The sequence below is a fragment of the Oncorhynchus tshawytscha genome, linkage group LG11 (assembly GCF_018296145.1).
Source record: "Oncorhynchus tshawytscha isolate Ot180627B linkage group LG11, Otsh_v2.0, whole genome shotgun sequence".
Classification (NCBI taxonomy): domain Eukaryota; kingdom Metazoa; phylum Chordata; class Actinopteri; order Salmoniformes; family Salmonidae; genus Oncorhynchus; species Oncorhynchus tshawytscha.
In genome coordinates this window covers 6,993,088-7,014,472 of record NC_056439.1, presented here as the reverse complement: position 1 = coordinate 7,014,472, position 21,385 = coordinate 6,993,088, and the positions used below count along the sequence as shown (strand labels likewise).

General features: G+C 44.3%; 2 protein-coding genes across 3 annotated transcripts; both read right to left on the bottom strand.

Moving 5' to 3' along the window:
• Positions 1–1,543: 1,543 nt before the first annotated feature.
• LOC112245028 (tudor domain-containing protein 7B-like) lies at positions 1,544–10,176 on the bottom strand. Of its 2 annotated transcripts, XM_024412962.2 has the most exons (5): positions 9,991–10,176; positions 9,556–9,859; positions 7,008–7,239; positions 3,165–3,599; positions 1,544–2,207 (listed from the first exon to the last, which is right to left on the bottom strand). In XM_024412962.2, the coding sequence occupies exons 4-5, from the start codon at positions 3,507–3,509 to the stop codon at positions 2,100–2,102; spliced, it is 453 nt and encodes a 150-aa protein (XP_024268730.1). In that variant the 5' UTR covers positions 3,510–3,599; positions 7,008–7,239; positions 9,556–9,859; positions 9,991–10,176; the 3' UTR covers positions 1,544–2,099. The 2 variants fall into 2 exon arrangements, with proteins under 2 accessions (XP_024268730.1, XP_042185654.1); XM_042329720.1 differs by lacking the exons at positions 7,008–7,239; positions 9,556–9,859; positions 9,991–10,176 and having other exon boundaries at positions 3,165–4,225.
• A 155-nt stretch (positions 10,177–10,331) lies between these two features.
• On the bottom strand, positions 10,332–12,249 carry LOC121847828 (DNA-directed RNA polymerase II subunit RPB1-like). The gene is made up of 4 exons (XM_042330598.1): positions 12,191–12,249; positions 11,918–12,001; positions 11,285–11,514; positions 10,332–11,084 (listed from the first exon to the last, which is right to left on the bottom strand). Exons 3-4 carry the CDS (start codon positions 11,348–11,350, stop codon positions 10,332–10,334), a joined length of 819 nt encoding a protein of 272 aa, XP_042186532.1. The 5' UTR covers positions 11,351–11,514; positions 11,918–12,001; positions 12,191–12,249.
• Positions 12,250–21,385: the final 9,136 nt, after the last annotated feature.

The following is a 21,385-nucleotide window of genomic DNA, read 5'->3' as shown; positions in this document are numbered from 1 at the left end:
ACCTTTGTCATTGAATACCATTTCGTATAATGTTTTAATTGAACAAAATTCACAAAACAGAATTCTCCTTTCATATTCCACTGACGGTATAAAACAGCATAGTAGTTATACATTGTATTATCGTTCATTACTAATAACAAAGTAGTGCTTTTGAATGATCAATTTATTCAGCTAAATCTACATTCATCCATTTCCTTCAAAAGTTAAGTTAGTACTGTGAGATGTCACGCACAAAAAGCAAAATAAGTGTCAGTCAAATCAATTTCAAGCATTTAAAAAGTCAAGGTATTGAAAAACGAATTAAATACAGTCGACTTACGTTATTATTTAAAAGTTCAAATGTATTTAAGTAAAAGACAAAAACAAAATCACAAGTTAGAAGGACAAATGGCTTAAAACAGATCAACTGCAAAGACCATAAGTTGGTGCTGAATAATAACTAAATCAGCAAAGAACTTTCTATGCAAAGTATTTGATTGAAGATTGAAACTGAACGATAAAGGACACTTTTTGTATATACACATGAACGACATAACCTACTAAGGAGATCGATGGGGTTCGGTACTGCTGTTTAATCCCTTTCTCTGTATATGCACAACTGCAAATAGATTCACCCCCCACACATACGATAAGGAAGAAAAAAAACACAGTTCTATGCTTCATACATTGCGAAGCTGATAAGACCACGCTTCTGCATAAATGGCTCCCCAATGACCTGTGACATTCTGGCAGATCTTTGTGACCTGTGGAATAAGTGAAAGGGATACCAACAGTTATATGCTGCAAGGCAGTGCTGTACATAATTTCAGCGTATGTGATAGACTCTGGCAGAGTTCTACCTGTGCGGGATAAGAAAAGGATACCACAACAGTCTTATGCGTTCGGTCTGTCCAGTCCGGTTCTACGGGGCGGTACTCTTTATTTTTTTAATTTTTTTTTAATTTTTTTTTTTATTAACAACAAATCAATACATAAAGCACATGAGGGAACACAAGCATACATAGATTACAAACAATGGACAATCGCGCCAGGGGGTACAATATCACATTACAATTACACAAGGACCTTAAGGGACATGCATATACTTACAATTCTAACAGCTTTTTTGTTAGTAGAGCATTTAACCGTCTTAAAATACAGTTCAATTTCTTTTTGTAGGGTACAAAAATGTGGTTTTCTGTTTGTAAATGTACATTTGTGTATATGAAATTTGGCCAAAAGAATAATGAAATTAATTACATAAAAATGATTCTGCTTATTTCTATTGTATGTAAAGAATCCAAACAGTACATATCTCCACAATAGTGTAAAATCTTCATAAATGTGTTCAATTATAAACCTACTGATGTCTTGCCACAGTTTTCTTACATGCATACAATGCCAAAAAAGATGCACAACTGTTTCTGGGTGGTCATTACAAAAGGAGCAATTTGAGTTGATGTTTTCCTTAAACTTCTTCATATAGTGGTTGGCAGGATAATATTTATGAATAATTTTAAAGGAAACTTCCTTAATTTTGTTAACAAGTAGGTATGTGTGTGGCAACATCCAAACTTTTTTCCAACAGATATTATCAATAAATCCATTCCAATAAGGCATGACATAAGGTATAGATACAACATCCTGCTGAAACAAGGATCGTACCGCTCTGTTGTTGCTACGGGGCGGTACTCAGCTCCTCTGGGAAGTCAGCCATGACGTTGTGGACCCAGATGTCTGTCTCCTCTGAAATGGGGCCTGGTCAAAAGCAGTGCACTACGTAAGGAATAGGGTGCCCTTTCAGATGCAACCAGTGACTTTGTGTTATCCTTTTTTAAATATATGTCGCTACTGGCTATTTATTTATTTTTGTCATTCTCAAATAAATTCAATAAATGACTCAACCAATCGCCTTCCTGTCCCAGGGAAGCTCCGCTTCTTCTCTAACAGTTATATTGCCTCAGCCATGTGAAAACGAAACCAAACAAAGCCCATAAATCAGCGAGGACTAAAAACACAATGAAGTCAGACTTCATTCCGGAGACAAGTGTGTGACTGGCTTTTTTCATTTGTATAAAATCAAAAAAACTGTGGAGGCCTCCAGGCCCTAATCTGTCCACTCACTTATGGTCCACCTTGGCCTGGCCCTTTCTGTTCATCTCCGGCCCCGGCGTCTCCTCCCTCTGGTTGTTGTAAAGGACCATCTCTCCCATCAGCTTGTACGGGTCCTGAGTTTTATTTGACACATTTCAAAATGTAATGAACACAAATATAAAAACGCAACATGCAAGAGTTACAGTTCGTATGAGGAAAATCGGTCAATGAAATAAATTTATTAGGCCCTAATCTATGGATTTCACATGACTGGGAATACAGATATGCATCTGTTGGTGAGATAACTTTTAAATAAAAAAAGTGGGCTTTTCTTTTTTTACCCTTTTTCTCCCCAATTTCGTGGTATCCAATTGTTACTACCTTGTCTCATCGCTACAACTCCCGTACGGGCTCGGGAGAGGCGAAGGTCGAAAGCCATGCGTCCTCCAAAACACAACCCAACCAAGCCGCACTGCTTCTTAAAACAGCGCGCATCCAACCCGGAAGCCAGCCGCACCAATGTGTCGGAGGAAACACCGTGCACCTGGCGACCTTGGTTAGTGCGCACTGTACCCGGCCCGCCACAGGAGTCGCTGGTGTGCGATGAGACAAGGATAATAATAGAAGGACATAATAAAATATATACTGCTATAGTCATTGTTTTTTGAACTTTCAATTCTCCCTGACTGTCTAGCTTTTATTTTGATGATTGTCGGTCCTCAAAGATTATATTAAAAAAATGATAAAGCACGGTTATCTTTTCTACATACTTTATATGTGGTTTTAGTCGTCTTAGTTCACACTGAAAGCAATATTTTTTTTTACAGTTTGACAGAGAAATCGCTGACACGGGAGTTCAACAATACGGACTAAAATATACAAAACATGTATCCAAATACACGTCATCGCCAAGACTAAACAAAATCAATGTCTAAGACTAAGCTACGCCATTAACCATTTCTCTGCAGAGTCCCAAATGGCACCCTTTTCCATTACATAGTGTGCTACTTTTGTGCAAATGTAGTGCACCATGTAGGGAATTAGGGTGCCATTTGGGACGCAGGCATTGACAGCTCTCTTGAACTGGTTACCTGCCACGGCTGCAGCACAAAGTGTCCCGGGTGACAGGCCACAGACACGTAGACGTCCATGTTCTGGCCCGCCTGGGGAAGCTCCATGAGATGGGTCAGCGCCAGCTGCTTCTCTCCCCAAGTGCAGGTGACCAAAGTGGGGGTGAGCAGTTTTGACGTGTCCCCGGCACCCTCCAGAGGGCTGGGGGTCTTGGTGGAGACAGGGATAGGGCTGCAGGCTGGGCTGTCGAGGGTAAACTGATCCACCATGTTGGCGACCATGGTGTCGAGGAAACTGGGGGTAGGGAGGCCGTCCTTCTGGGGTCCGGGGAAGGCGGGGTGCTTCCATAGGTCAGAGGTCACCATCTGGTGGTTAACACTGTTGGTGACATCCTGGGAGCCCTGAGAGGTAAACAGGTAGATGTGCACCAGCTTGGCCTCGTCCAGCTTCAAGCTCTATAGAAAAGGAAAGGGTTAAAAATGCTTGGAAATCGACATGACATAGGAGAATCAATAACATTTCATTTTAAAGTTCAGCTTGAAGATCTACAGCGCATAGAGGAAAGGAGGGAGAGGGTTAGAAACCTTGAAGATCTAACAGTACAGAAGGAAAATCAATCGAAAAATATGTTTCTTTTTCCTTTTTCAAAGTGCTTTTAACTAAAGGGGAAGAGAGGGTTAAAATCAGTCCAAGTTAGAGCCTTTCATCTTGTCTTTTTTGGACATCCAGTGTGCCTACTTTCAGTTCGTGTCTTCTGAAAGCTGATGAAAGCTATGCTAATGAGGACAACTCTGTGGCCCAATTCTTTCATTGCGCCAGCTGTGGATCACACCTGCTTCTAAATGTCTAATCAACTCTCATCCGTCTATGCTTCACTTTTTCAAGCATCATATTGCTGCTCTTGAAGCAAGCAAATTCAATAGTTTTGTTTAAAGTGTGCCTACTGCAATTTCTTCCCAAATTACATTCTGAACCAGCTGTTCAGCTAGCTGTTACCACACCTGTAGTACAAAAACAGTTGACACAGTTTTTTCAGAAAGTATTCAGACCCCTTGACTTTTTCCACATTGTGTTATGTGACAGCATTATTCTAAAATTGATTAAATCCCCCCCCATCAATCTACACACAATATCCCATAATGACAAATCAAAAACAGTTTTTTAGAAATACTGAAGAATGGCTTCCATCTGGCCACTAACATAAAGGCCTGATTGGTGGAGTGCTGCAGAGATGGGAGTCCTTCCAGAAGGACAACCATCTCCACAGAGGAACTGTGGAGCTCTGTCAAAGTTACCATCGGGTTCTTGGTCACCTCCATGACTAACTGATTGCTCAGTTTGACCAGGCGGTGTCATGGAGAATCGTCTCAGAAATATAACACTCTTACAAGAACTTGTGAATTCAATATACACTTTAATACAAAGTAGCAAAAATGAGCCCTTCCATGGAAGGACCCTATCACAAACATAACAGGGCCGAGCCCTTCCATGGAAGGACCCTATCACAAACATAACAGGGCCGAGCCCTTCCATGGAAGGACCCTATCACAAACATAACAGGGCCGAGCCCTTCCATGGAAGGACCCTATCACAAACATAACAGGGCCGAGCCCTTCCATGGAAGGACCCTATCACAAACATAACAGGGCCGAGCCCCTCCATGGAAGGACCCCATCACAAACATAACAGGGCCGAGCCCTTCCATGGAAGGACCCTATCACAAACATAACAGGGCCGAGCCCTTCCATGGAAGGACCCTATCACAAACATAACAGGGCTGAGCCCCTCCATGGAAGGACCCTATCACAAACATAACAGGGCCGAGCCCACTTCCATGGAAGGACCCTATCACAAACATAACAGGGCCGGAGCCCACAAACATAACAGGGCCTCCATGGAAGGACCCTATCACAAACATAACAGGGCCTCCATGGAAGGACCCTATCACAAACATAACAGGGCCTCCATGGAAGGACCTTATCACAAACATAACAGGGCCTCCATGGAAGGACCCTATCACAAACATAACAGGGCCTCCATGGAAGGACCCTATCACAAACATAACAGGGCTGAGCCCCTCCATGGAAGGACCCTATCACAAACATAACAGGGCCTCCATGGAAGGACCCTATCACAAACATAACAGGGCCGAGCCCCTCCATGGAAGGACCCTATCACAAACATAACAGGGCCAAGCCCCTCCATGGAAGGACCCTATCACAAACATAACAGGGCTGAGCCCTTCCATGGAAGGACCCCTATCACAAACATAACAGGGCCGAGCCCTTCCATGGAAGGACCCTATCACAAACATAACAGGGCCAAGCCCTTCCATGGAAGGACCCTATCACAAACATAACAGGGCCGAGCCCCTCCATGGAAGGACCCTATCACAAACATAACAGGGCTGAGCCCCTCCATGGAAGGACCCTATCACAAACATAACAGGGCCGAGCCCCTCCATGGAAGGACCTTATCACAAACATAACAGGGCTGAGCCCCTCCATGGAAGGACCTTATCACAAACATAACAGGGCCGAGCCCCTCCATGGAAGGACCTTATCACAAACATAACAGGGCTGAGCCCCTCCATGGAAGGACCCTATCACAAACATAACAGGGCAGCCCCTCCATGGAAGGACCTTATCACAAACATAACAGGGCTGAGCCCCTCCATGGAAGGACCCTATCACAAACATAACAGGGCCCCTGGAAGGACCCTTCCAACAGGGAAGGACCCTATCACAAACATAACAGGGCGACCTTAGCCCCTCCATGGAAGGACCCTATCACAAACATAACAGGGCCGAGCCCTTCCATGGAAGGACCCTATCACAAACATAACAGGGCCGAGCCCTTCCATGGAAGGACCCTATCAAAAACGTAACAGGGCCGAGCCCCTCCATGGAAGGACCCTATCACAAACGTAACAGGGCCGTAACAGGGCCGAGCCCCTCCATATAAAGAGACTAAATTCTCATATTACAGAGTTCTGCCTTTATAGGATCTGTCTTTGCATAACATATAGAGTCCCCTCCCTCTATATGAAAATAGCTTCCCGTGGCCTTTTATTATTTTCTTCTCATCTCAGAGCTAGTTCACACCCACTAACGCTCATATCTGCTTTTGGTTAGGTTATAACGATGGTAGAACCCTTTTCACGTGCTAAAAATAATGTATGCATTGCATGCTTATGTTTCACGTGTTAGTCATCAGTTATCTTGCTTCCATCTTTCTTCCTGTATCCTTCTGACCATAGTACGTCCAGCTGTCATAAATGTTCGTATGGTCTTTGTTAATGTACTCTTTCAAAAATAGAGTATAACCTGGGTGGCATATGGCCTGGGTGTCATCTTTGTCACACCTACTGCCAGTGTGCCATAGAGCAAGGCCATTAACCCCATAATGTGCTCTACTCCGAGGCTGACCCTATGCTGCTCCCAGCAAGTCAGAGACAGAGTGAGACAGAAAGAGAGAGAAATGGAGAAAGAGATGGTGACAGAAGCGTGAGGGAGAGAGAGAGAAATGGAGAAAGAGATGGCGACAGAAGCGTGAGGGAGAGAGAGAGAAATGGAGAAAGAGATGGCGACAGAAGCGTGAGGGAGAGAGAGAGAAATGGAGAAAGAGATGGTGACAGAAGCGTGAGGGAGAGAGAGCTGGAGAGAGAAAAGAGAGCGGGAAAGAGAGATGGAAAAAGAGCGAAAGCGATTAAAATCAACCTCTTGCCCCATATTACATCCCAGAGGTACTTAGATATGAGAGGATCCCTGAAGGATAAAGACAGCAGATTAAACACAGGAGAATGTGGAATACCACTAACTGTGGTGACGTGTCACGTGTAAATAAACATTACATTTAGCTACCTGCTTGTATTCTCCATCACACAAATCCCAACTCGTCTTTCCAACGAATCCTTTTCAGGAGACACATTATAGTTGCAACGCTCAGAAGAAATGGGGGAAATGGGAGTTGAACTTGGTTACCAGCTAGTAGACCGGTAGCCACCTGGAAGGGCAGCTTGAAGAAGTCTTTCTGCAGCTCCAATAGTGTGGTTCTACTGAGGACCTCAGAGAAGCCATGTTCCACCTAGTACACCTGTAGAGCAACAAGACATTCTGGTTATAAACAGGGCCTTTGAACTCTCTGTGGACTGAAAACCTACAAGGCACAGTCTTCTAGTAGTACACCTGGCTAGTGGTCCAGGTAAAACACCTGAGGGGCAACAAGACAAGACTGGTTATAAACAGGGCCTTGTAGGTGATGTGGAATGGACACCTTTAAAACTAAGTCTAGCATAGGAAGGGCCAATAAAAACGTCCTCATTATTTCCTACTTCCCATGATTATTATTTTTCACACTAGACTGTAAAATCCAACTAAAAAGTTTGCAGAAAAGTATCCTTATTTCCTTATTTTTGTATTTCACCTTTATTTAACCAGGTTGGCTAGTTGAGAACAAGTTCTCATTTGCAACTGCGCCTTGGCCAAGATAAAGCAAAGCAGTTCAGCACATACAACAACACAGAGTTACACATGGAATAAACAAAACATACAATCAATAATACAGTAGAAAAAGTGGATATACAGCATGTGCATATGAGGTAGGATAAGGGAGGTAAAGGCAATAAATAGGCCATGGTGGCGAAAAAATTACAATATAGCAATTAAACACTGGAATGCTAGAATGTGCAGAAGATGTATGTGCAAGTAGAGATACTGGGGTGCAAAGGAGCAAGATAAATAAATAAATACAGTATGGGGATGAGGTAGTTGGATGGGCTATTTACAGATGGGCTATGTACAGGTGCAGCAATCTGTGAGCTGCTCTGACAGCTGGTGCTCAAAGCTAGTGAGGGAGATATGAGTCTCCAGTTTTAGTGATTTTTGCAGTTCGTTCCAGTCATTGGCAGCAGAGAACTGGAAGGAGAGACGGCCAAAGGAAGAATTGGCTTTGGGGGTGACCAGTGAAATATACCTGTTGGAGCGTGTGCTACAGGTGGGTGCTGCTATGGTGACCAGTGAGCTGAGATAAGGTGGGGCTTTACCTAGCAGAGACTTGTAGATGACCTGGAGCCAGTGGGTTTGGCGACGAGTATGAAGCGAGGGCAGCCAACGAGAGCGTACAGGTCGCAGTGGTGTGTAGTATATGGGGCTTTGGTGACAAAACAGATGGCACTGTGATAGACTGCATCCAATTTGTTGAGTAGAGTGTTGGAGGCTATTGTGTAAATGACATCGCCAAAGTCGAGGATCGGTAGGATGGTCAGTTTTACGAGGGTATGTTTGGCAGCATGAGTGAAGGATGCTTTTTTGCAAAATAGGAAGCCAATTCTAGATTTAATTTTGGATTGAAGATGTTTAAAGTGAGCCTGGAAGGAGAGTTTACAGTCTAACCAGACACCTAGGTATTTGTAGTTGTCCACATATTCTAAGTCAGAACCTTCCAGAGTAGTGATGCTGGATGGGCAGGCGGGTGCGGGCAGCGATCGGTTGAAGAGCATGCATTTAGTTTTACTTGCATTTAAGAGCAGTTGGAGGCCACGGAAGGAGTGTTGTATGGCATTGAAGCTTGTCTGGAGGTTAGTTAACATAGTGTCCGAAGAAGGGCCAGAGGTATACAGAATGGTGTCGTCTGCGTAGAGGTGAATCAAAGAATCACTGATCATTGATGTATACAGAGAAGAGAGTCGGCCCGAGAATTTAACCCTGTGGCACCCCCATAGAGACTGCCAGAGGTCCGGACAACAGGCTCTCCGATTTGACACACTGAACTCTATCAGAGAAGTAGTTTGTGATTCAGGCGAGGCAATAATTTAAGAAACCAAGGCTGTTGTCTAACAATAAGAATGTTGTGATTGACAGAGTTGAAAGCCTTAGCCAGGTCGATGAATACGGATGCACAGTAGTCTCTTATCGATGGCAGTTATGATATCGCTTAGGACCTTGAGCGTGGCTGAGGTGTACCCATGACCAGCTCTGAAACCAGATTGCATAGCGGAGAAGGTACGGTGGGATTCGAAATGGTCGGTAATCTGTTTGATAACTTGGCTTTCAAAGACCTTAGAAAGACCTTTTAACCCATTATCACACACTTCTTCTACACCTGCATTGCTTGCTGTTTGGGGTTTTAGGCTGGGTTTCTGTACAGCACTTTGAGATATCAGCTGATGTACGAAGGGCTATATAAATAAATTTGATTTGATTTGATTTTGATTCTCTTTTCACCTCATTTTAATAGGCCAATGTTTGTTAAACTTTTCACCACCTAATCGTGTTTTGACTCACAGTTCCCTGCAGCGCTTCACAAACCTATAGGGGAGATTTCTTGGACACCGATTAAGCCTAGTCCTGAACTAAACAGAACTTTCAATGGAGATTCTCCATTGAGCTTGCCCCTCCAGACCTTCCTTACCTTGACTTTTGTCAGTCATGACCTCACAGACCTGGGCCCTGGCGACCTCCTCACCCCTCTTCACTTTGACGGCCGCAAGTTGGCCAGCCGAGGGGAAGGGGAGGAGCCTCTGAGCACTGAGCTGGCTGTAGACCGTTGTCATGGATTCCTCCATTGCCTCCAGGGCCTGAGAGTAGCCCTCGCCAATGTAGCTGAGTATGAAAAGTAAAATCCCCAACATTTCCCAAAAGTTCTCAGGTTTTTCTGAAATCCTGGTTGAAGGATTTCCGGAAACCGCAGGAAATATTGCAGGGGAGGGAATCTTCTAAACAGGAAATTAGAGGCTTTAGGTGGCAATAATGACCTGAAAAGTTCATGAAATGCCCTCGAAATTGCAACGTCGAAGACGAGCAATTTATCAAAATAAATAATTAAATGACCAAAGAAATAAGCTACCTGAGGATGACCAGGTCGATGCTGCTTGCCTCCACAACCAGCACTGAGGGGAACTCCTCCTTGGGGAGCAGCAGTGGAGGAATCATGTGGGTGCTGTTGAGCTTATAACCCGACGGGGAGGACGGGGTGCTGCTCATCTGCATGTCCAAACCACATACCTTACTACAGTTGTGCCAATGTGTTTTCTACCAGTTTCTTCTATTGGAGTCGGCTCAGGATTGAGAGAGAATCAATTTCAAGAGTCGATTCCCGACTTAGAATCAGAAATGAATCCAATATATGATCACCTGAATTAAACAATGAATAAATACAATAATATTTCTGGAGGAGAACAGGCAGCCCTACCTTGGCCTTGTAGTCCGTGACGGGGCCGTAAAGGATGGCCTTATTTTTGTTGTCAGGCATGGGGTACTCCACAGTGCAGATGTCCTGTAAGAGAGACAGGTTGGCCAGGATGTCCTCTGGGAAGGGGGGCCTTGAAGGTCTCCTGGTAGGGCGTGGGCCCACAGGCCGTGGCTGTATTTAGACAGCAGCTCCTTGAGTCTGAGGCACGCCTCCGCAGGGATGCTCACCGCTGTAGGGGAGAGGGGGATAGGGGTGGTGGGGGTAGGGGAGCCCATCCATGTGGGGGAGGTGAGGAAGGGAGGAGTTGGGGGGGGAGTAGGGGAGAAAGTGGTAGTTGTGGGCTTCCATGAGGGCGAGGTGGAAGTAGGGAAGGGTTTCCACAAATTATAGGTGGGTGTAGGGAGAAGGTGGGAAGGAGAGGGCTTCCACAAGGTAGAGGGGGTAATTGGAGAGGTGGGGGTATGGGTCGGGGAGTGCTTCCACGAGGGGGCCGGTGGAGTGGGTGAGGTCTGACTCTGGTTCAAGGAGGGGCTCTGCAGTGAGTAGAATAGAGGGGCCAGTTTCATTGGGTTGGTGGTGACTGGTTTGCCTAGAGCGGTAGTGATGGGTTTAGCTAGGAGGGTTGTCGCTGGTTTGACAGTATAAGGGGCCGTTGCGGGTTTGACTGGTGCGACAGCAAGGCTGGGGGGGTTGGGCTGAGGGGGATAGACCAGCCTATCTGCTCGATTGGTACTAACGGGCTTCTCAACCTGAAACACAAAGTTTCACTCAATGCATCAAAGTGCATGAAACATCTCAAAACACTACAGGAAAAAGGCGCGACTATCGAATGTTTCCGAAAATCTGTGGGTGAAAAATAAACTGGAAAATTTCTATAATTTCAAAACAATTCCTTTTGTTGCTGATCGAAGGGAAACAAAGATAATATGATTTTCCACTAGATACTTACTGAGCAGACATGTGTCCAGTTCTCCAGGTCTATGACCACTTCACCAGGTAGGTCCTGGTTGTGCATGTTCCGGTACACACAGGGCAGCTTGGACAGCCACAGACCACTGTAGTACTTCTTCAGCACTTCAGAGATCCGACTCTGGACCACCTGGGGGTTGTAGCCTCCCGGCTGAAGGGCTTTGGGCGTCGGAGGAGAAGCAGAGACGTTACTGATGGTAACGGAGGGAGCTGGGAAACAGTAGGATGAATGGACGACACATTATTACATAGTATACCAGCAAGTCATGTTCAGTAGGGTGAAATCATTTTCAAATGTTTTGTACAGTAACACTACCATCACTAAAGCGTCCAGAGGACAGATGCACTCTTCCTTTTATTTCTTCTTGGTACTTTTTTAAACTGCACCGTTGGTTTGGGGCTTGTAAGTAAGCATTTCACCTGTTGTATTCGGCGCGTGTGGCTAATAAAATGTTATTTGAAACCAGATGGCCTCTACGGGGATACACAGCATACACTTCCTAGGAAGAAATACTCTTTCTTTCGGATTTCAGACAAAATCTCCACTATGAATCTGCTGCTATGGAATTAGCCAAATCTCCAACTGGAGAAAGGAGGGTCCCACTTGACTTACCAGGAGCTTTCTGGGTGGTATTCGAAATGCGATGGTTGACTTCATTCACCAGTCTAGAATGAAAAGGTACATTTCTTGTCTGGCCTGAAGAAAAACAGAGGTAGAGTAATATCTGTTGGTACTATTTGAATGCAGAGAAGACATTTTGCAGTAACGTTACATCAAATGACATTGAATACGGTATAACATCACAAACCACCTATGTCTTACACAATGGTATGCGTTAGTGCCCTCCACACCTCTCATACTAAAACATGTGTTCCTTCCACTCACCTCTCACTCTGTTTCACCTGAGTGATGGACTCCCTGTTCTGACTCTGTAGGGGCCGGAGCAGGGGGGTTGACCCTCTCATCATGCGGGCTGTACATCTTCCTGATGTCTTCCCCCAGCGCTAAAGCCTCCACAGGTGTTGTAGCTCCGTGGCCGTTGGGGTCCCATGGAGGTGTAAGGCTGGCTCCAGCCAAAGCGCACTGGAGCACGGTCAGGCTGACGCAGGGACATGCAAGGCTTCTCTGGAGGAAGACAAGGGGAGAGATGGAAGAGGTAGATGTCAGTGATGATAGCATCCTGCTTAATTTTTTCACTCACTGGTTGTTTTAATATGTGCAAAGAATCAGGAGAGAGAGAGAGAGACGGAGAGAGAAATATGATTTTGGTCTGAAAGGCCCTTATTCTTAGCTCTTTTAAAAAAAAAAATCAAGTTCTCAAAGGAATAGTTAACTGGGCCATCGAGGAAAGACACATTCAGAAAAAGAGCCATTGCCAGATGACACTGACTGTGACAAGGACAGACGAGACCTAGCAGAGAACAAAGTTTGAAGCCAATTTCGACCTCATCTGACAGTTCAGCATCTGGGAGCTGCCAGGCCCCTCTTGCTGGACTTCTGAAGAGCGACCAGCTGAGCGATGTGGGCCGTTTCTTGACAGACTGCAGCAAAGCACATTATTTACAGGAGAAATATGGAGAGTACAAGCTCATACAAAGTGACACCTATTGGCTTAAAACTTGAATCTGACGAGCTCAACTCTCCTCAAACTCCGAATCTGTCCTTCCTCCTGAAATGTGTACGTCTTCACTTCCCTTCATTAGATTTAAAAGGAAAGTGGCAGGTAGAAAGGAAACGGATGGTATAAGGGTTATACTGCTTGCTCCTGAGGGGCACAGGCAGATTTTTTTTTTACTTAGTCGGCTCGGGGATTCAAACCAGCGACGTTTCAGTTACTGGCCCAACGCTCTTAACCACTAGGATACCAGACACCCATTTATTGGGACGAAGGCCTTGCCTCCCCCCATGCAATTCTCCATCCTGACCACAGAGGGGGTACTGCGGAGGAAGCACTCCAGTGAAGGGTAGCCCAGCTTTCGGTCAGGGATGAACTCCCCCGTCAGCGACCTGTATTCCGCCTGATGGACACCCCGTTCTTATTGGCCTGGAGGACAGCCCGGAGCATCTTCTTCATCAGACATCCTGACACCTGGTCAGGAACATAATGAAGAAGACAGCTGTCAGTATCAACACAAAATTACGAATTAACTACTTTGTATTGCGGCGCCATTTTGTTCCTTCTTAAATACAAATAAACAAATGGAGACAATTTAGAATGAATGTTCAATCATTGCGCTAGATAGCTAAGTCAGTTAGGTTCTACAGTCACCAAACACACAATTACCAAGGCCTCAAATATGCTCGCTAAATACTTCAGCTGTAGATAGGTAGTTAAGTTAAAGTTACCTCGATATAACCAGCTCAAAAACTATCTAGCTATACGGTTGCCCACTTAGGCTACAGCTTTCCCAGTGTTTGTTGTTAGCCAACCAAACAAAAGTGGTGATTGCAGCAAAGATGTTTAGAAGGTTACAAAAGTTTGATTTGATTGTAGGTTGAACTGGATGACAAAACAGTGGGGCACCTGTCATGGGGGGACGCCGATCTTTGGGCAGTCAAATACGTTTTTCAAAGTAACTTTTCCTATAAACATGCATTGTCCTGAGCTACTGTATCCAATGTCAGTCATTGCAATATATTACTGTCTACGGGTAAGCTGTAGCCTTAACGTTGCTGGCTAAAAAAAAATGCTAGCTGGCTAACTAGCCAACGTCTGCTAACGTTAACTAGCGCCTAGCGGGCAAGTTAACTGGAAGTTAATGTAACGAAAGTATCCAAGCTTCAAACTAACGTTAGCTAACGTACATGGCTATTGTTAAAAGTCGTGTGTGGGCCGCCCACGTTCCCTCACGTTCAGGTTGTCAAATGTAATAATTATCAGCATTCGTGGCAGCTTTTAGTAAATATGTGATTTATTTTATTGTAAGACATTTACATAAATGTAATTATTCACGTTCAAGTCAAAGATACTCAATTACAATCATTGATGCAACCAGAATGTCAACATATTGAAATACACTTGACTGTGGCCTATGTACAGTATGTGTGGCATACTATAGCTGCTGGACATAGTTTGGGGGTAGAGGTGCTGCGATGGGGGGGAATGCAGATTATTATTATTTTTGCAGGTGCTGAAGACTTCTACATCAGTCTGCTAATACAGAACTAGTAAAGGCCCAGTGCACTACTTTTGTGATGTTTAACTATGTAATAACTGAAATGGTCTAGTCATTCCTTTTTGTAGACACTCTTATCCAGAGCAACTTACGGTTACATTTGCATACTGGTCCCCCATGGGAATCAAACCCACAACCAGAGCATTGCCAACAGCATGCTCTACCAACTGAGCCACATTATTACATCACCACAAACCACTTGATGTCTCAATGTACACAATTATTGTATTGTGTATTGTTTTTCTTCATGGTGATGGAAAGTCTACAGGTACAAACCTAGATGATTATTATTATATATATTTATATATATTAAATGTAACCTTAATTTAACTACACAAGTCAGTTAAGAACAAGTTCTTATTTACAATGACAGCCTACACCAGCCAAACCCAGACAATGCTGGGCCAATTGTGTGCCGCCTTATGGGACTCCCAATCACAGCCAGTTGTGATACAGCCTGGAATCAAACCAGAGTGTCTGTTGTGACACCTCAAGCACTGAGATGCGGTGCCTTAGACCGCTGTGCCACAGCTGCGCCACTCGTGATGACCAGCCTATGTACAATACAGCAATGTACATTTATCTTAAGTGGTTTTTAAGGACGGTAAATAAATACTGCAAAAAAAAAAGGGATTGTTATCCATGTTTTCACATGGAAAAGTCCACAGACCCACTCCAAAAGGCTTTCGGCGCTATCATCGACTCAGTGGGTTTTGTCCAACCTGTCTCCGGACTTACTCACTGCCACAGTCATACTCTGGACCAAGTTTTGTCCTGTGGAATAAACATTTTGGATCTTAATGTTTTCCCTCATAATCCTGGATTTATCGGACTACTATTTTATTACGTTTGCAATCGCAACAAATAATCTGCTCAGACCCCAACCAAGGATCATCAAAAGCCGTGCTATAAATTCTCGGACAACCCAAAGATTCCTAGATGCCCTTCCAGACTCCCTCCACCCAGCCAAGGACGTCAGAGTACAACAATCGGTTAACTACCTAACTGAGGAACTAACTTTAACCTTACGCCATACCCTAGATGCAGTCGCACCCCCCAAAAAAAAAAAAACATTTGTCATAAGAAACTAGCTCCCTGGTATACAGAAAATACCTGAGCCCTGAAGCAAGCTTGTAGAAAATTGGAACGGAAATGGCGCTACACCAAACTGGAAGTCTTCCGACTAACTTGGAAAGACAGTACCGTGCAGTATCGAAGAGCACTGCTGCTCGATCATCCTATTTTTCAAACTTAAATGAGGAGAATAAGAACAATGAAAAATTGATTTTTGATACTGTTGCAAAGCTAACTAAAATCTAAAATGCAGCATTCCCCAAGAGAGGATGGCTTTCACTTAAGCAGTGATAAATTCATGAACTTCTTTGACGAAAAGATCATGATCTTAAGAAAGCAAATTACGGACTCCTCTCACGGACTCCGCATATTTCTCCAAAGCTCAGAGACAAGTTTTTTAATACTATATATCCTGACACATTGATGAAAATAGTCTTGGCCTCTAAACCTTCAAGCTGCATACTGGACCCTATTCCAACTAAACTACTGAAAGAGCTGCTTCCTGTGCTTGGCCCTCCTATGTTGAATATAATAAACGGTTCCCTATCCACCAGATGTGTACCAAAAGTGGCAGTAATAAAGCCTCTCTTGAAAAAGCCAAACCTTGACCCAGAAAATATAAAAAAAACATATTGAATCTCCCATTCTTCTCAAAAAAGTTTTGAAAAAGCTGTTGCGTAGCAACTCACTGCCTTCCTGAAGACAAACAATGTATACAAAACAATTCAGTCTGGTTTTAGACCCCATCATAGCACTGAGACTGCACTTCTGAAGGTGGTAATTCACCTTTTAATGGCGTTAAACCAAAGCTCTGCATCTGTCCTCTTGCTCCTAGACCTTAGTGCTGCTTTTGATACCATCGATTACCACGTTCTTTCGGAGAGATTGGAAACCCAAATTGGTCTACACGGACAAGTTCTGGCCTGGTTTAGATCTTATCTGTCGGAAAGATATCAGTTTGTCTCTGTGGATGGCTTGTCTTCTGACAAATCAACTGTAAATCAGTGTTCCTCAAGGTTCCGTTTTAGGACCACTATTGTTTTCACTATATACAGTTGAAGTCGGAAGTTTACATACACCTTAGCCAAATACTTTTAAAATCAGTTTTTCACAATTCTTGACATTTAATCTGTAACGGTTCTCCTCTTCGTCTGAGTAGTCAAGATCAGACCAACACACATCGTGGTAAGTGTCCATGTAAGTATTTTTATAGAACAGAACACGAAACAAAAATAACAACGAGAATGTAAGAAACAAACAGTCCTGTCAGGTGAAACAACAAAAAACAGAAAGCAACTAACCACAAACACAGGTGGGAACAGGCTACCTAAGTATGGTTCTCAATCAGAGACAACGATAGACAGCTGCCTCTGATTGGGAACCATACCAGGCCAAACACAGAAATACAAAACATAGATCAAAACATAGAATGAACACCCCAACCCAAAATAGAGACATAAAAAAGGAACTAAGGTCAGGACATGACATAATCCTTGTAAAATTTCCCTGTCTTAGGTCAGTTAGGATCACCACTTTATTTTAAGAATGTGAAATGTCAGAATAATAGTTGAGAGAATGATTTATTTAATCTTTCATTTCTTTCATCACATTCCCAGTGGGGCAGAAGTTTAAATACACTCAATTAGTATTTGGTAGCATTGCCTTTAAATTGTTTAACTTGGGCCAAACATTTTGGGTAGCCTTCCACAAGCTTCCCACAATACGTTGGGTGGATTTTGGCCCATTCCTCCTGACAGAGCTGGTGTAACTGAGTCAGGTTTGTAGGCCTTGCTCGCACACGCTTTTTCAGTTCTGCACACAAATTTTCTATAGGATTGAGGTCAGGGTTTTGTGATGGCCACTCCAATACCTTGACTTTGTTGTCCTTAAGCCATTTTGCCACAACTTTGGAAGTATGCTTGGGGTCATTGTCCATTTGGAAGACCCATTTGCAATCAAGCTTTAACTTCCTGACTGATGTCTTGAGATGTTGCTTCAATATATCCACATAATTTTCTTTCCTCGTGATGCCATCTATTTTGTGAAGTGCACCAGTCCCTCCTGCAGCAAAGCACTCCCACAACATGATGCTGCCACCCCCGTGCTTCACGTTTGGGATGGTGTTCTTCGGCTTGCAAGCCTCCCTCATTTTCATCCAAACATAATGATGGTCATTATGGCCAAACAGTTATTTTTTTGTTTCATCAGACCAGAGGTTATTTCTCCAAAAGTACGATCTTTGTCCCCATGTGCAGTTGCAAACCATAGTTTGGATTTTTATAATGGCGGTTTAGGAGCAGTGGCTTCTTCCTTGCTGAGCGGCCTTTCAGGTTATGTCGATGTAGGACTTGTTTTACTGTGGATATAGATACTTTTGTACCTGTTTCCTCCAGCATCTTCACAAGGTCCTTTGCTTTTGTTCTGGGATTGATTTGCACTTTTTGCACCAAAGTACGTTCATCTCTAGGAGACAGAATGCGTCTCCTTCCTGAGCGGTATGACAGCTGCATGGTCCCATGGTGTTTATAGTTGGCACTATTGTTTGTACAGATGAACGTGGTACCTTCAGGCGTTTAGAAATTGCTCCCGAGAATGAAACACACTTGTGGAGGTCTACCATTTTCTTTCTGATGTCTTGGCTGATTTTTTTTGATTTTCCCATGATGTCACGCAAAGAGGCACTGAGTTTGAAGGTAGGCCTTAAAATATATCCACAGGTACACTTCCAGTTGACTCAAATGATGTCAATTAGCCTATCAAAAGCTTCTAAAGCCATGACATAATTTTCTGGAATTTTCCATGCAGTTTGAAGGCATAGTCAACTGTAAACTTCTGACCCACTGGAATTGTGATACAGTGAATTATAAGTGAAATAATCTGTCTGTAAACAATTGTTAGAAAAATTACTTGTGTCATGCACAAAGTAGATGCACCTAACCGACTTGCCAAAACTAGAGTTTGTTAACCAGAAATTTGTTGAGTGGTTGAACAACAAGTTTTAATGACTCCAACCTAAGTGTATGTAAACTTCTGACTTTAACTGTATTTTGCCTATTGGTGATGTTATTCAGAAACATAATGTTAACTTTCACTGCTATGAGGACGATACACAGCTGTACATTTTGATGAAACATGGTGAAGCCCCAAAATTGCCCTCCCTGGAAGCCTGTGTTTCAGACATAAGGAAGTGGATGGCGGCAAATGTTTTACTTATAAATTCGGACAGAGATGCTAGTTCTAGGTCCTAAGAAACAAAGAGATCTTCAGTTGGATCTGACAATTAATCTTGACTGTTGTACAGCCATCTCAAATAAAACTGGGAAGGACCTCGGTGTTACTCTGGATGTCACGCCCTGGTCTTAGTATTTTGTGTTTTCTTTCTTTATTTGGTCAGGCCAGGGTGTGACATGGGTTTATTTTGTGTTGTGTTTATGTTTGGGGGTTTTTCGTAGGTTTTAGGATTGTGGCTTAGTGGGGTGTTCTAGCAAAGTCTATGGTTGCCTGAGGCGGTTCTCAATCAGAGGCAGGTGATTCTCGTTGTCTCTGATTGGGAACCATATTTAGGCAGCCATATTCTTTGAGTGTTTAGTGGGTGATTGTTCCTGTCTCTGTGTTTAGTTTGCACCAGTTTAGGCTGTTTCGGTTTTCACGTTACGTTTATTGTTTTTGTATTGTTCGTTTCATCATTCATTAAAGATGTATCGAATTAACCACGCTGCATTTTGGTCCGACTCTCAACGGAGGAAAACCGTAACACTGGACCCTAATCTCTTTTTTGACAAACATATCATATTTCTTTTTTTTGTTTGAATTTCAAACCTTTTTCTCCCCAATTTCGTGGTATCCAATTCTTTAGTAGCTACTATCTTGTCTCATCGCTACAACTCCCATATGGGCTCGGGAGAGACGAAGGTTGAAAGTCATGCATCCTCCGATACACAACTCAACCAAGCCGCACTGCTTCTTAACACAGCGCCACCCAACCCGGAAGCCAGCCGCACCAATGTGTCGGAGGAAACACCGTGCACCTGGCAACCTTGGTTAGCACGTACTGCGCCCGGCCCGCCACAGGAGTCGCTGGTGCGCGATGAGACAAGGATTTCCCTACCGGCCAAACCCTCCCTAACCCGGATGACGCTAGGCCAATTGTGCGTCGCCCCACGGACCTCCCGGTCGCGGCCGGTTACGACAGAGCCTGGGCGCGAACCCAGAGTCTCTGGTGGCACAGCTGGCGCTGCAGTACAGCGCCCTTAACCACTGCGCCACCCGCGAGGCCTCAAGCATATTTCAAGGACAGCTTTTTTCATATTTCAAGGACAGCATTACAATGGCTTGCTCCTACCTACCTTTCCGATTTGGTCCTGCCGTACATACCTACACGTACACTACGGTCACAAGACACAGGCCTCCTTACTGTCCCTCAGCAACCAGCTAGAGGTAGGGCTTTCTCCTATAGAGCTCAATTTTTATGGAATGGTCTGCCTATCCATGTGAGAGACGCAGACTCGCTCTCAACCATTAAGTCTTTATTGAAGACTTATCTCTTCAGTCGGTCCTATGATTGAGTGTAGTCTGGTTCGGGGGTGTGAAGGTGAACGGAAAGGCACTGGAGCAACGAACCACCCTTGCTGTCTCTGTCTGGCCGGTTCCCCTCTCTCCACTGGGATTCTCTGCTTCTAACCCTATTACGGGGGCTGATTCACTGGCTTACTGGTGCTCTTCCATGCCGTCCCTAGGAGGGGTGCATCACTTGAGTGGGTTGAGTCACTGACGTGATCTTCCTGTCCGGGTTGGCGCACCCCTCGGGTTTATGCCGTGGGGGAGGTCTTTGTGGGCTATACTTGGCCTTGTCTCAGGGTAGTAGGTTGGTGGTTGAAGATATCCCTCTAGTGGTGTGGGGGCTGTGCCTTGGCAAAGTGGGTGTGGTTATGTCCTGCATGTCTGTGGGTATCGTCGGACAGGGCCACAGTGTGTCCCGACCCTCCTGTCTCAGCCTCCAGTATTTATGCTGCAATAGTTTATGTGTCGGGGAGCTAGGGTCAGTTTGTTATATCTGGAGTATTTCTCATGTCTTATCCGGTGTCCTGTGTGAATTTAAGTATGCTCCTCTAATTCTCTCTCTCTCTTCCCTCGGAGGACCTCAGCCCTAGGACCATGCCTCAGGACTACCTGGCCTGATGACTCCTTGCTGTCCCCAGTCCACCTGGTCATGCTGCCACTCCAGTTTCAACTGTTCTGCCTGCGCCTATGGAACCCTGACCTGTTCACTGGAAGTGCTACCTTGTCCCCGACCTGCTGTTTTGGACTCTCTCTCTACCGCACCTGCTGTCTCTAACTCTGAATGATCGGCGATGAAAATCCAACTGACATTTACTCCTGAGGTGCTGACCTGCACCCTCTACAACCAATGTGATTATTATTATCTGACCCTGCTCGTCATCTATGAACGTTGGAACATCTTGGCCATGTTCTGTTATAATCTCCACCCGGCACAGCCAGAAGAGGACTGGCCACCTCTCAGAGCCTGGTTCCTCTCTAGATTTCTTCCTAGGTTCTTCCTAGGTTCTGGCCTTTCTAGGGAGCTTTTCCTAGCCACTGCTTCTACATCTGCATTGCTTGCTGTTTGGGGTTTTAGGCTGGGTTTCTGTACAACACTTTGTGACATGTGAAAAGGGCTTTATAAATACATTTGATTGATGTCATTTGATCAATAAAAATAATTAATTTGATGTGGATGTTTGTCTTTACCCATAACTTTGCACCTTTGATGTGTGGACATGGTTTTGTTCTTTCTGGATTCCATTAGAATGACAATCAAAGAGAAAGGGAC

What these genes read in the sequence shown, in the direction of transcription:
- LOC121847828 (XM_042330598.1), bottom strand. Translation starts at nt 11,350, where the DNA reads ATGCACAACCAGGACCTACCTGGTGAAGTGGTCATAGACCTGGAGAAC. An exon ending in ACTGGACACATGTCTGCTCA is followed by an intron (nt 11,085 to 11,284) that starts GTAAGTATCTAG and finishes TTTGTGTTTCAG; the next exon opens with GTTGAGAAGCCCGTTAGTAC.
- LOC112245028 (XM_024412962.2), bottom strand. Translation starts at nt 3,509, where the DNA reads ATGGTGACCTCTGACCTATGGAAGCACCCCGCCTTCCCCGGACCCCAG. An exon ending in TTGTGCTGCAGCCGTGGCAG is followed by an intron (nt 2,208 to 3,164) that starts GTAACCAGTTCA and finishes AATAAAACTCAG; the next exon opens with GACCCGTACAAGCTGATGGG.